The sequence below is a fragment of the Brassica napus genome, unplaced genomic scaffold (genome assembly GCF_020379485.1).
Source record: "Brassica napus cultivar Da-Ae unplaced genomic scaffold, Da-Ae ScsIHWf_2810;HRSCAF=3587, whole genome shotgun sequence".
NCBI classification, from domain to species: domain Eukaryota; kingdom Viridiplantae; phylum Streptophyta; class Magnoliopsida; order Brassicales; family Brassicaceae; genus Brassica; species Brassica napus.
The window spans coordinates 1-15,186 of NW_026016077.1; the positions used below are offsets into that span (position 1 = coordinate 1).

The 15,186-nt window shown below is 35.7% G+C and overlaps 3 protein-coding genes and 1 pseudogene across 3 annotated transcripts; 2 read left to right on the forward strand and 2 right to left on the reverse strand.

Annotated features, from left to right (window-relative positions):
* Positions 1-33: 33 nt before the first annotated feature.
* On the reverse strand, positions 34-759 carry LOC125602340 (annotated as a pseudogene).
* Positions 760-1,327: 568 nt separating this feature from the next.
* Positions 1,328-3,962, reverse strand: LOC125602341 (endoplasmic reticulum-Golgi intermediate compartment protein 3-like). Its single transcript, XM_048774022.1, has 11 exons — positions 3,836-3,962; positions 3,426-3,521; positions 3,249-3,331; positions 3,066-3,141; positions 2,910-2,977; positions 2,714-2,804; positions 2,427-2,536; positions 2,244-2,327; positions 1,798-1,944; positions 1,497-1,605; positions 1,328-1,420 (listed from the first exon to the last, which is right to left on the reverse strand). The coding sequence occupies exons 3-11, from the start codon at positions 3,306-3,308 to the stop codon at positions 1,347-1,349; spliced, it is 819 nt and encodes a 272-aa protein (XP_048629979.1). The 5' UTR covers positions 3,309-3,331; positions 3,426-3,521; positions 3,836-3,962; the 3' UTR covers positions 1,328-1,346.
* Positions 3,963-5,906: 1,944 nt separating this feature from the next.
* LOC125602347 (glutathione S-transferase T3-like) lies at positions 5,907-7,051 on the forward strand. The gene is made up of 3 exons (XM_048774029.1): positions 5,907-6,554; positions 6,803-6,880; positions 6,965-7,051. Exons 1-3 carry the CDS (start codon positions 5,907-5,909, stop codon positions 7,049-7,051), a joined length of 813 nt encoding a protein of 270 aa, XP_048629986.1.
* A 667-nt stretch (positions 7,052-7,718) lies between these two features.
* On the forward strand, positions 7,719-10,391 carry LOC125602348 (putative nuclease HARBI1). Its single transcript, XM_048774030.1, has 2 exons — positions 7,719-8,995; positions 10,386-10,391. The coding sequence occupies exons 1-2, from the start codon at positions 7,865-7,867 to the stop codon at positions 10,389-10,391; spliced, it is 1,137 nt and encodes a 378-aa protein (XP_048629987.1). The 5' UTR covers positions 7,719-7,864.
* Positions 10,392-15,186: the final 4,795 nt, after the last annotated feature.

The window sequence follows — 15,186 nt, forward strand, 5'->3', positions numbered from 1 at the left end:
TGAACAAAAGACGAAACCGCCGCATCATCGAACTGCTCTCTGACTTCTTGTCGACGTGAGGGGAACGAAAGCACCGTGTACAGGGTCCTTGTGTCGGGCATGGCGCGCGTAGCGACTGTGAGGAGGAAGACACCAAGCTTCCTTCTCCGGGTTATCGAATGAACGGATCGCTATGCAGATCCTCGTCTTTGATCTTTGATGTGCTTTTCTCCTCCTTCTTTCTTCTAATTCAAATCCACAACACACAAGAAGCAACGGTTCATAACTGTATGTGGATCATCTACGAACGAGTTTTAGAGATTGAATGGAAGGAAACGGTGACCTTCTTGCTCACATTCTCTGGAGAGATTTGATCTTCTTTGAATCTCCGATGCTGCTTTCACTCCCTGTGGCGTAACTTGAAACGAGATCCCCGCGGGGGAAACCATAATGTAGAAGTCTCTCGCTATGTTACCAAACGAGCTCGGAGACGATGCGAGGAGAGAGTAGATCCATTCCCAATCAGATTCAGCTTCACGGAGGCTCCGGTGGCGGGATGAAGTGAAATGGTGTGAGGTAACCGAATCAAAGGAGGTCAAGCGGCGGAGAGAGAGCCTGCCTCGACGGCAAGGAAGATCTGCGAGTACTCCGATCATTTCAGATTCGACGGCGACGAAGACGAGAAATGAGACAGGGAGAGAAGAAGGAAATTAAAAAAAAACTTGTTCCCAACTAGGGTTTAAGTCAGAATCGCCTGTGACGAGTGTACGCTTTACACATGCACGCGCGACACGTTTGATAAGTATATACAAAGTCTGTTTGCCTGTTTCTATTCTTTTATTTGTAATCATGGCAATTTTCTCAGTGAAGTTAGAAGATGCTAAAGGCCAAGATGCAAAGTGTTTATAAAATTACATATAATTCTCTACTAGATGATGATGATGATGATGACCAGAGAGATCAGGGTAGTAATACATAAGAGAGAAAAAGCGATCAAAAAGACTTGAGAACATGCAAAAAACTACATCCATGTATCAAATGCCCTGGAATCTCCGGTGGGTATTGTCTCAGAAGGTAGATACATACACGCTTTGGGGTTTGAGAGATTTCTTCTTTCTTCTTCCTTCCTTTGCTCTTTTTCTTTCTCTCTGGTTCACTTGTGTATGCTTCTTGTGCTCGGTTTCTTGGTGAAAGATTCTATGATACGGAACATCCAACGATCTAAACATTCCTGTTTATGACCATGACATAACACACTATATTAGGCCAAGATTTTTTGAAAAATGACTATTGAGAGGACTAGATATATAGATGGGATGGAACCTGTCAAAGCAAAGGTACCGCCTAACACAGCGCAAGCCGTGTGATCAAGTGGAGAAAACTACGGCGTTCTTCTTGATCGTCACAGTGATTGGTGACAGGTCATATAAGAAGTAGACAGCTGAAAATGAAGAAAGCAGATGCCATCAACAAACAGAGTAATAACAACCACTGGAAATGAAGTTTGATCGACTAACCTGGCCATGTCCGGTCAAACTCGTTCATTGGTGTGTAATATTCCGTTACAGAGTACTGATTCGTTGTCAGTATGTCTTTTGATAGATATCTATATTCTGTTGGAACAATCTGCAAGCCATACCACACAGAAAGACATCAACTACAAATAATGTTTTCACATCTCACGAAATGGATCATAAAGCTACTAGCCAGACCAGTAAGTGGCTTGGAAGTAACAAATAATGGAGGTATACTAGAAGATATACAGCCATGCAGAGAGAGGTGAGTGAAAAAAACAGTGATGGATTTAGATAAAAACACCTTAATGTAGTATTTGAAGGTTCCACTGGTGTCATGCAGGATTCGGTTTGTGCCATCAAGTGGATTGTGTATTCCGGGGTACTTGGGCCCAAACGATAGATCATGTATCATATGGCTCACGTTTACGTTTTTGGACCCTCCAAATATCTGTTGAGAGAGTAAAAGAGATTAGCTAGATACTATATCATGATCTTCGTAAGTCAAAATATCAGATAGTAAGTCAGTAAATGAGGTGCAAATGCAATTGATGAGAGTAATTTAGCGATTATCAATCTTTTTATGGATTTCACATTGACATATCAATGGAATTCAACATCAATTATGGTCACATGGTACTTAATCAAAAACTAAAGTAACCGAATGTTGAGTTGTATGTTCTTGGTTAATGGTTTCAGACACTTTTGAACTTAAGATGGTTTTGTAAAGCGAGATAATGTGATACCAACCATTTGAGCAACGTAGATGTTCAGCCCGTGAACTGAAATGTGGAAGTTTCCAGCAACCCTTTGTACATCTAGGACACCATAAACCTGTGTGTTGGAAAACAGCCAAACATATATTAAAGTCTCTGGTTTCTGACAACGCCAATAAGACAACATCTCTAGTTTGTCTATTTCAGAAGTTAATACCCGACACCCTTCTCCATCTGCCAATGCTTGCTTCACCTTCTTAATCATCGTCTCAGCAGCTTCATCAAAGCCAAGTAAATTCAACGCGTCCGTCTCATTCTTGTGTTCATCTTCAGCAAAGCACAAAAGAAACCAAATTGAAGTGATTAAGTCTCTAACCTTATACACAAACCAGAGTCGGCTATCACTGGTGGACTCTCATATAATAATAGGCCTCAATTAAACTTGTTAGATTCTTATAATGTATTTAAGAAAATACACATGCTAGTTTAATTAAGAATGGTTACCGTGCTTGTGAGATGAGTGATCATGCTCCTTTTCAACAAGATCAGATATATATTCTGTGCCAATGATATGACCGTGACTGTTGAGACGGAGCTGCATATACTCGTAGTTAGTTAGCAAATAAAGTCTATTATAAACCAGTACACTAGAGAAAAAAGACTTTGTGATTTTTTTCATTAGCATCTTGATTCATCTAACCTTCCAAATGTTTGTATCAAGATCAACTTCATGCTTCCCTGACATGTCGATAGCATCCATGCTCAATACTACAAATAACAAATAAAGATCAAAGTTTACAACCATTAGTATTCCTGAAAGTATGAAGTATGTATGAGATGAATGGATTCGAGTTACCATCACAAGGCAAAGATGGGAACGTCATATTTACATGAATTGGAAGCGTTTCTCCACGCTTTAAGTCCACTGACATCTACAAAAAACATGATCCAGATTACATTTTGATTACAATGGTTATATATATAAGGAGAAGACCCTTACAAGCCAATCATCAGGTTTAGATGGAACCAAAAGACATACCTGATGCACTGTAAGTGTGTTAAGGTAGTAACTGAGCTCGCTCAAGAACAAGGTAACCATTATAAGGAGCCCAACAATGGATACTACAAATAACCAATAAAAATGTTAGAAAAACAAGCAGACACACAGTCAAGCAAGCATTAAAGGAGAAGGGGGTGAAGAAGAAGAAAGCATTACCAACGGCACCAGATTGAGTTTCTGAAGGAGATGATCCTCAGCTCTTGGGAACGCATCGATGCTCCTTAGAGCCTGCTTCACACCCATCCTACCAAACTACAAACCCAACCAATGTGGCACTAAATAGACGAAACAAGCAGAGAGCTTCTTCTATGGCGGTTTTAAGTTAAAGGGGGTCTCTAGCTCAAAATCAACCAAGCAGATATGCAGGGTAAGATAAGATTAAAGGGGATGGATTTTCGAGAATTAATCTCGAAACCCACAACTAATTATTCGAAATTTAAGAATCTTAGCATGATCTAGGTTTAAAAGTTATCATCTTTTTGAAGAAACGTATGCGTAGAATGGCAATAACAATGGCACGAATCAAAGATATTCTAAAGGGAGATCATTTGAAACGGAGATGGTACCTTGAATCGAGGCTGATGAGGATGAAGCGCGTGTGCGTGCGACGAGAGAAAGGATTGGGGAAGAAGAGAGAGATCTCCAGGTCCGGGGAGACAAAATCGATGTTTGAACGGCGTCGCTCTTTTTCCGTCCTCTCATTATTTATTTATTGCTCCCTAACTTATTACAAATTTCAATTTAGCATTATTAATCTTATTATTTACGAATCAACCCCTCATATTCTCAGAACTGATCATTTTGGGCAGTGAAAATGTTTTCGATCATAATGTACATATATAAGATGCTTCTTTTTTTTTTTTGCTAAATATAAGATGCATTTTCTATTTTTATTTTTTTATTTTGGTGTAAATAATAAGCATATTTAACTACTTTACCGCATTTTTTTCTTGATAGTTAGCCTGAGGTTTTCAATCTGTTTGATAATTCGTTCTTAGGTAAGAGCAGCCGCATCGACGGTTTTAACCGGATCACGGGCTCGGGATCCTAGGCCCATTCGATTAAAAGAAAATGTTTATTGGGTTTAATATCGTGATCCGTCTCTTGCGGGTGAACCCGTATGATACGGGGTCAATCCACGCGTCGAAAGCAGAGTGGACACGCGAGTCCGCGTGTAGACGGAGAAAAAAAGGGTTGCGCGATAGATCATTCATTTTCAGTTCTCTCTTCTAAAGCTAGGGTTTTTGTTCTCTCTCTGGCGATTTTTCCTGCGACGCGGTAGCCGGATCATTTTCTGTTCTTTCTTCGATCTAATCAACGTCGTACTCTCTCGTAGACGATCTGAGGTGAGTATCCACTAGTTTCACCGATTGATTCAATCGTTTGGGGTCGAAAGCGTTTTAGGTTAAAATTCGATTTGGGGGTTTTGATTTATGATTTTGGGGGTTTGTCGTAGGGTTCGAAATCAAAAAGGGGGTATAGATTTGTGGTTTAAAATCGTCATGCGGGTTCGTTTATTGTAAAATCGATTTAGTTTATAGTCAGGGTTCTAAAAGGAATCGTATTTTGTGATGCAGATGGATCCCGCAACAGAGATAAGAGATTCAAAGAGGACTAAGGAGTACATCAACATGCTCTCTTCTGTGGCTGATTCAGAGTACGGGATTCCGACGAGGTGTCCCTGCGGTGGCAGTATCATTCACGAGGTTCGTGGGAAGGACGACTACGACACTCTTCCTGGGAAGCGGTTCTTCACCTGCAAAAACTACGAGGTACGGTTGTTGTTAATTGCAGTTTGAAATTTCTGTTTTTAAACGAGATAGAGTATTGATTCAAATTTTTTTTTTTTTTGGTACCAAGGCTGATGGGTTTCATTATCGTCAGCCTTGGGTCATTGGTGTGGAGGAGCAGATCGAACGCCTCACTAAGCGTCTGGAGGAGGTGGAGGAGGTGATAAACTGGGTGCCGGAGGTCAATAACCACATTCAGAGACTGGAGGTAACTAGATTCTAATTTGATTTCAATTCTGTGCATTAACTAGATTCTTAATTTTTTATGCATTGACTAACACTGTATGATTGTTCTTTCTTGTACAGGCAGAGGTGAAAGACCTCACTCGGGAGGTTGATAACCTCACTGGGCAGGTTTACAACCTCTCTGTGCAGGTTGAGGTCTTGGAGAAGCTCTGCTTCGACTGAAAACAAAAGGTAACCCTTACTCTACACTGGTTAACTACAGTGGTAGCTAGCTAGAGTTTAACCACACTTAGTTGAGTTTTAAAAATTATAGGTAGTTGCGAATTCAATGGTAGTGAGTGGTTGTCTTTCAAATCGGTGTAGTTGAGTTTTTAAAATTTATTTGATGTTCATTCAATGAAATCTGTGTAGTTATACCTATGTTGTACTTGTTGTAGAGTCATTAAAACACACACACACCAAACACTAAAACTAGTATATAGTAATTATAACCAAAAACACACACCATACTTAAACTAGTTTAATCAATGCTTGGTAGTTAGACAAACACACACACGTAATCAATTTGTTGTACTTTCTAACACTAAAACTAGTATTAAAACATAGGCATGATCCACATCTCAAAACACACCAAACTTTTAAAACTTCTATCTAAAACTAAATGGAACCAATTTCCCTTAACTCTCACGGGTTCGTTAACCTCCTTGCCTCCCAGAGCAGTCAACCAATAGATATTGGTTGTTCTGAGGTTCCAAAATCTGCGGAAAGGCGGAAATGGACAACCAAAGAAGATGTGGTGCTGATCAGTGCTTGGTTGAACACCAGCAAGGATCCAATCGTGAGTAATGAGCAGAAGGCTGGCTCATTTTGGAAGCGCATAGAGGAGTTTTTGAATGCAAGCCCTCTGCTCGTTGGCTCCGTTCCTAGGGAGTGGAGTCAGTGTAAGCAGAGGTGGGGTAGGGTTAACGAACAGGTTTGCAAGTTCGTGGGATGTCACGAAGCTGCTTTGAAGAAGCAAGCCAGTGGACAAACTGAGAATGATGTCATGAAGGCGGCTCATGACATCTTCTTTAATGATTACAATTCCAAGTTCGTTCTTGAACATTGTTGGAGGGAGCTTCGGTTTGATCAAAAATGGAGATCCCACACTTCGACACGAGATGGTGCAAAGGAGAAGAGGAAGGAACCTGCAGAGGAGGTGGGTCGCGAGGAAGATGTTAGGCCTCCCGGTGTGAAGGCTTCCAAAGCAGCAAAACGCAAGAAACACTTGAATGAACCAGCGTTTGATCAGATAGAGAGCATTTTAGAGGCAAAGAATAACTTATCCAAAAAAAAACTCCTAGATAGGTTGCTAGTAAAAAATGAAGAAACTCTATCTGATCAAGAAAGAGCTCTAAAAAACAAACTCATTTCAGAAATGCTTTAACGTGGTGAGTGGAAGCTTTTTTGTGCATTTATCAGTTGCTTTTTTGAATATGTTTTGGTTTCTGTATATTGATAATGTTGGTATATGATTTGGTATCTAGATTATTGATATGTATCCATTTTTCTTTGTAGGTCACGGGTTCAAGGAGGAGGATGCGTGTGGACGTGGTTGTAGGTCTCGGTATCTTTATGTATCATATCAAGTCACGGGTAAGGTTGATGGTTGTTGTAGTATTATGTCAGATTGAATCACGGGAGAGTGTAGTATTTTGTATGTTTCTACACTCGTTTTAGGACCTTCGGTTAATATGGGTGTATGTACCCAGAGGATGTGTTTTCAAGTCACGGGTGTATGTCCCCACGACTTGCCTTTTCAACTGACGGGTGTATGTACCCGAGCAACTTGACTCATGTATCTCTATATATATAAACTATGTCTTTCTATTATTTTTGTGCATCAAAGTGTTTCACAATAGTTGTAAACTTGAAAGCCAAAACTTCTAAACTTGTAAACTTCGTTGATAAACTTCTACTTGTCAAAAACTTCACCAAAACTTCACCACTTCACCAAACTTCACCAAAACTTCACCAAAACTTCACCACTTCTCATCCATCACCACGGGGGTTCACCACGATTGCATCGACATCACCACCTCTACTTGTCAAAAACCAATCCATAGAGGTAAAATACAAACTTTTCTTTTGTTTTTATGAGGCAATGAAACAATGAAAAAATGAATTCCATTCTATAACTTATACAAACTCCCTATAGTTTATGAGGCAATGAAACAATGAAAAAATGAATTCCATTTCTATAACTTTATACAAACTCCCTATAGTTTAAAAAGATAAACATACCATATAGAAAAGAAAAAAGATGGATTATATGAAAAAATATTATACTCCCTATAGTTTATGAAAAAAAAATGAACTATAACTTCAAAATCCAAAAAACAATTATTAAAAAGATAAACATACCATATAGAAAAGAAAAAAGATGGATTATATGAAAAAATATTATACTCCCTATAGTTTATGAAAAAAAAATCGAACTATAACTTTAAAATCCAAAAAACAATTATTAAAAAGATAAACATACCATATAGAAAAGAAAAAAAATGACCACCATTTAAAAAAATTTAACTATAAGTTCTTCTTTTGTAGCAAGAAAAAGATCAATAAATATCATCAACAATGTCTTCCTCATCAAGCGATGAAGCAGATAAAGCTTTTGATGAAATGGTCGACGAAGTTGTTGATAATTTCATAGACACAGTAGTTGATGGTCAAACCAACTACCGGAAGAAACGAGCTTATATCGAAAGAGATCGAGAGCGAGGACACAATCAACTATGGAAAGACTATTTCATGGAAAATCCTACATACCCACCTGAAATGTTTAGGAGGCGTTTTCGAATGAACAAACCACTGTTCCTTCGCATTGTCGAGCGTCTAAGTAGTGAAGTTCCATACTTTCAGCAAACAAGAGATGCTGCGGGAAGGTACGGGCTTTCTCCCCTTCAAAAGTGTACGGCAGCTATACGTATGCTCGCATATGGTCAGTCGGGAGATACATATGACGAATATCTCCGACTTGGTGACAGTACATCACGTTTATGTTTGGCAAATTTCACTGATGCAATAATACAGTTGTTTGGAGATGAGTATCTACGCAAGCCTACACCCGAGGATCTTCAACGATTACTCGATGTTGGAGAGGTACGGGGGTTTCCGGGGATGATAGGCAGCATCGACTGTATGCACTGGGAGTGGAAAAACTGCCCAACGGCTTGGAAAGGTCAGTTCACACGTGGTTCAGGAAAGCCGACAATTGTCTTAGAAGCTGTTGCATCACAAGATCTTTGGATATGGCACGCATTTTTCGGCTTACCAGGTACCCTCAACGATATCAATGTTCTAGATCGGTCACATGTTTTTGATGACATCTTACATGGTCGAGCACCTAAAGTTAAGTTCAAGGTCAACAACCACACTTATCGTATGGCCTACTATCTTACTGACGGAATTTATCCAAATTGGGCAACATTTATCCAATCCATCCCACTTCCTCAAGGTCGTAAAGCCGAGAAATTTGCTGAAAAACAAGAATCCGCCAGAAAAGATGTCGAACGGGCTTTTGGAGTATTACAATCGAGGTTTGCAATTGTTAAAAACCCAGCTAAACAATGGGACAAGGCAAAGATAGGAAAGATAATGAAAACTTGTGTCATATTGCACAATATGATAGTAGAGAACGAACGACACGGATACGCTCAAATTAATACGTCTGAGTTTGAGTCAGGAGAGTCCAGCAGAAGTTCAAGGGTGAGAACGAGAGATAGTATTCATGTCGGTGATATGTTAGGCATCCGCAGAGAAGTTCGAGATTTAGAGACGCATGCTCGATTGAAAGCTGATTTAGTGGAAAATATTTGGCAAAAGTTTGGTGATGAAGATGAATAAGCTTTGTATGTTTTTGAATTTCTCTATTTATGTAATCTACTCTTAATGTATTGAATAAAAATTTTTCATAATTTTATAATATATTTTACTATTTTATTCATGTATTCTGAATTATTTCGAAATTTTCTTTTTTTTTAATTTATATTTTTATTTTATTCCTATGAACTCCTTCTTCGGGTTCACTAATGCAGAAAACAACAAATACAGGTTCATAACTATTTATGGCCCCACCAAAAAATATTTAAAAAATTGGGTGAACCCCAATGGGGGTTCACCAATGCTCATGCTCTAAGATTTTTAGTTGTAATCCTACTATATAAAAGGAGCTAAATCCTAGCCTCCCAAGCCTTGCCACATGAACAAAATAATCAGAACCAACCATTATGCCATGTCATTCTGGACTGGACTTAAAAAAAAAAAACCAACCATTAAAATATGCGAAGAGTCACGGTTTAACCCAGTTCAACTCCAGTTACATCATAATAAAACAATGCATGCATTGATTGTTGATTATTAGTCTTCTAGCTACCACATCTTTGCCATCCTAAATCAAAATCGATTTTTACAAACTTTAACTTGCCCCATACTTAATATTCTTATAGCTTGTGAACAATTTAATTTAGGAAATCGTTATATTTCATGCCAAAAATGCCTACTGTATTCATTGAAAATTAAATAACATATATTCTACCATTAGGATCAAGAACTCTAATCTGAAGACCATATATTCATCCCCTCTCACTCTGAAAAAAACCACCACCGCCAACCGTTCAAGATTTTGTGTAAGTCAATATTTGAATGTCACAATTTTGTCAATTTCTTGGCATAAGTGATATGTTTAAGAGTTGGATAGTTAAGTCCGTATGCGGTTGGGGACGTGGGGTTTGGCTCACCTTCCACTGTTTATTTTCAATTGTTTTAATAATAGATTAATATTGATAATCTGTGCGAACAAACGTATAAGATTTTAGTTGGTTAAGATTAAACATAGACCGACAATCTTCCGTCTTTAGCTATTGGTCTCCGCCAAAAAAAATTGATTTAATATAATAGTTCCTGCCTGCTAAGCTACTACAATTGTAGTTCACATCTATCGGTCATATAAAATATTTAGTTTTTTTTTGGCTTTATAAGATTTTAGTTTGTAATTAATCTCATGGTTCCATTTTATCCGTTGAGACTTTTTTCACTATGTTTTATTATCAACCATTTCACTTTGCCTAACATTTAAATATTCTTTCCTTTGTTTAAGGATTGATTGTTCCTCAATACCATGGTCAAACCAACCGCCAAAGATCCTCCGCTTATGGGAGGAATTTTGAATTTACAAGTACATTTTTGAATCAAAAACATTATTAGTATTGATATATTAATTTAATACTTTAATCCAAAACTTTAATAAAACAAATATAAAATACAAATTATGTTTTATATATATATATATTTTTGACTATTTACATCTTATTAAATTTGAAGTGCACAAAAAAAAAAGTTACATCTTATTTGATAAGATTCCAAATATGTAAATGAAATGCTACGTTTTGATTTTTGTTTATTGCTACGAAACGTTTTAAAAACTTGGGAAAAGGTAAAAATACAGACGACATGACCGGCCACTCCTTTTCCCCCGGTTTGCAAGAATCTAATTGAATTGCTTAATATTTGTTCCAAATTAATATATAGTCCCATCATAATCATAAATTAATAATCTATATCTATATAATTTTATATAAGTACTAAATAAAGATATTTTTATTCATTTTATAGTTACAAAACTCTGATAAAACAAATATAAACATTATTAGTAAAATATGTTTTTTTATTTAAAAATACAAATTATGAAAGAAACTACAATTAGTTCTTAATAAAAAAATCATGCTGCCAACTGTATCAACAGATTCGTCATTCACCCTTAGAAGACACATATAGGAATAATTAAATACTTTGGCAAAAAAAAAAACATTTTTGTGATGAAGATTCTTAGATGATGATCGTTTTCTATACAAACATGCGGCACCTCTTCACCATTGTTTTAAGAGTCATTCTTGGGTTCACCCCCTAGGGTGAACCTCTAGGTTCACCAACCAATAGGATTTCATTATTTCAAATTCGATATCTTTTAAAAAAGGAAACAAAATATTCTCAAATTATATTATGTTTTTAAAATAAAAAAGTAAAAAAAGATAATGGTTACAGAAAAAAGAATTAAAAAATATATATTTTTAATATTCTCAACAAAACACTAAACTCTAAATCCTAATCTCTAAACCCTAAATCCTAAACCCTAAACCTTTGGATAAACCCTAAACCCTTGGGTAAACCCTAAACCCTTGGGTAAACCCTAAACCCTTGGATAAATCCTAAACTCTAAATAAAAAACACTAAAACCCTAAACCCTAAACGCTTGAATGTTTTAGTGTATAGTGATTTTGATTTAGAGTTTAGGATTTATCCTAGAGTTTAGGATTTATCCTAGAGTTTAGAGTTTATCCAAGGGTTTAGGATTAAAGGTTTAGGGATTATAATTTAGGGTTTAGGGTTTAATGTTATGCTGACGACGTAAAATATTTTTTTTTGTAATTATTACTATTTTTTTTACCTTTTAATTTTAAAAACATAATATAATTTGACAATATTTTGTTTCTTTTTTAAAAGATATTGAATATAAAATAAAACAATCATATTGTTTGGTGAACCTAGAGGTTCACCCTAGGGGGTGGACCTAAGAATAAGTCTTGTTGTATATAAAGATAACATTATTGTTTGTTTTGTAATAGGTTACGATACATTCTTAAAACTGAATATAATTTAATCGACTGTTGTTGCTCATTATCGCCAACGACTGTGAAAAAAATATGCCATCACATGTATGTGCAAGTGATGGAAAGTGGACCAGCTTCAAGCAACACTATAAAGCAAGTATAAAGACAATCATCTGCTAACATTAATCATGATGTGCGATTTCCACATGGCGGGGTTTTGGTTGTTGATGAGAGTTAGTAGGCCTGGGCATCTGGGTCCCAATCGGCTTTCGGTTTTATCCAATCGGGTTTTGAGTTTTCGGGTTTATCAAAATCAGCCCCATTCGGATTATATGAAAATTCGGTTCGGGTTCGGGTCGGGTTTAGTAAATCTTCAAAGAACTGGTACAACCCAATATATTTTTGGGTTCGGGTCTCAATCGATTTTTCGGTTTAAAAGTACCTGATTTTTACTTATTTTATAACCAAAACATGAGTAAAATCGGTTCTTCAGTTTTAAAATATCTGATTTGTACCTATTTTGTAACCAAAACTTAAGTAAAATCGATTCAAAAATAAGGAACATCAACCGTGATCATTCAAAATCAAACGAAAAATAAACATATTTACTGATAAAAAGAAAACAAAATAAATAAAAGCCTAAAACGAAAACCAAGTTCTCATGTAATGAGAAACATTGTTTAACGAAAACAAAATCTAAATCTAAATACTTCAAGATTTAACGGTCATTTTCAACCATCAACCTTCATGTAATAGAACCACCAATCTTCATGTAATAAATAAGTGTTTTAGATTTTCAATATTTCTTAGAGTATTTTGGATAAATATTAGGAATTGAGATCATGTTTGGTACAAGATCTTTTCGAGGTTTTGAATGTTTCGGGTTCTATCGGATATCTATTTAGATTCGGGTTCGGTTCGAATAATACCCATAACCCGAAATACCACAAAACAAGATTCATTCGGTATTTACGTCGGGTTCGGATCGGTTCGGATTCATTTTTAACGGATCGGATTCGGTTCGGATTTTTAGATTCGGTTTATTTGCCCAGCCTTAAGAGTTAGAGACTGACAAGAAAGAAAAAAACCAAAAACAAAATTGATTGGGCCGAGTTAATAACGTCATTTGATTTGAGAGATTGGGAGTTTGGGACCCATAAGCCCAAACATAAACTCCCCGCCATAAACTAACACCCAAAAGGATGCTTTGTTATACAAAGCAACTTCACGTTTTACATGACTTCCAGACAACAAAACATATACATTGGTGGTATTGCTCTAGTTGCATTGGTTCATCCCCAAAACAAATAGATTGATGGAATCAGTTAGGAAGTTATGTGCATGAACATCTTTAAAAACAAGATCTAAACCATATGTTTTAACTCTTTTTTTAGAAAAGAAAGCTTTTACATTTTGATAACTAAGGAAATTTATCCATTAAACCAACTCACTGTTAGTAGATTGGTATTTGGTGGGATTACTTTAATTGCACTGGTTCATCTCTATAGACATTAAAAAAGTATACTCAAGTCTATAAAGCTTGCAAAAGATAAAATCAACAGCTTTGAAGAACTGTGGTTTGACAATTGGTGCAATTGGCAAGTCGTTGGTCTTCAACCTAAATTTCCTTCTTCTGATTCCTACTTTCCAGAGTGATATTTTTCCTCTCTGACCTCTCCCATCTTTTTCTGTTTCTTGTGTTTTAATTTATCTCCTGCAAGCTTTGTATTTTATTTCCTTTATTCACCTCTGTAAACTATTTTGTAAATGTTTAATTATGAAAGCCAGTTTAAAAAAAATCCATAAAGATTATATGTTAATAAATGTAGCTGAGAGTAAGCACACTGATAATATATACAGATAAACTCTTGCTAATTACAGCCCTCTAGTTAATTTTTGGGTTGAATAAACCTTTCGGAAATTGTATCTCTTAGATTAATCATCTTCTCTTAATACTCCCTATGTTTCTTAATGTCACATATTCTAGATTTTTCACACATTTTAATAAAACACATTAAATTTGTATAATTTTTTGTGTTTATCTTTGTTCTATAATTTTAAGCCAATAAAAATTCAGTAAATACAATTAAGTTTTTTGAAATTTGCAATTAGTTAATAAAACATGTCTTGAAAATGTAAAAAATAAATCTTTTTAAAACAATTTTTTTTTAGAATATGTAATATTAAAAAATAGAGAGAGTAAATAATTAGTGTTGTGTACTTCCTCATAAAGGTCATGCCATAATGTCGCGGGTCAAATGGTCTGTGTCGTAAAAGTAGATAAACATCAAAACACTGGCCACATCTTTTCACTTACATATTTCGATCAAAGTCACATTAATTTCCCATGCGTCCACTTCTCAACTTAATAATCATGTTCTTGTGTTCTTATTCTTAATTAAAAAATAAAATAAAAGAAAAATGAGATCACGTGACTTGTGAAACGTGAACAGTTTGCAAAACTTGCAAAATGCATGCTTCACGTGTGTTAATTCATCCACTAATGTCAACTTCTCTATACCTACCTTTAACTTTAGTCTTGCTTTTCCCACTTCAATCCTCACTTGCATTCAGTTATGACACATTTTCTCTTAAATTTAGTTTTCATTTATTTTTTTTAGTCATTTCGATTAAACCAGCTCGTGTTTGATGTGTGAACTATGAACTACATATAGATGAATTATGTTATAGATTTTTGAGTGGTACTGGTAAACTAGCTAGTGAGATATGGTAAACTGAGTCCATTAATTAACATAAATTATACAATTTTCCAGTTATCAAAATAAATAAGTGAGCGAAAAAAAGAAATGCTTTCTGTAATGCAATAAAGTGATACAACAAAAGAAAAATAAAAAGAAAGGAACTGATCTTCTTCTTTTTTTTTTAACACCGAGAAAGGAACTGATCACCAGCCTCTTTTAGGAATCGACTTTCTATTTGTGGGAAGTGTATTAAACCAAACTTCTCCAAACTCCACATGGTACAAACACTGCATGTGGCCAATATTTCTCCAAACATAAAAGTCAAGCTCTTAATTTTGCCTTGATATTCTTTTGAAACAGTTTATATACTGATAGTTCAAAAGAATTATTTTAATTTGATAAAACACAACACTGATGCAACATTAACGTATATCAGTATGTGTTATGCATTTGCATATATACATATATATATATATATATATATATATACTATGCTAACTCATATAGTTATAGTTGAATATACTTTGAACATGTATATATTGAACAACTAAACCTTATAACAACAAATAATAAATAATTTGTAGCACAC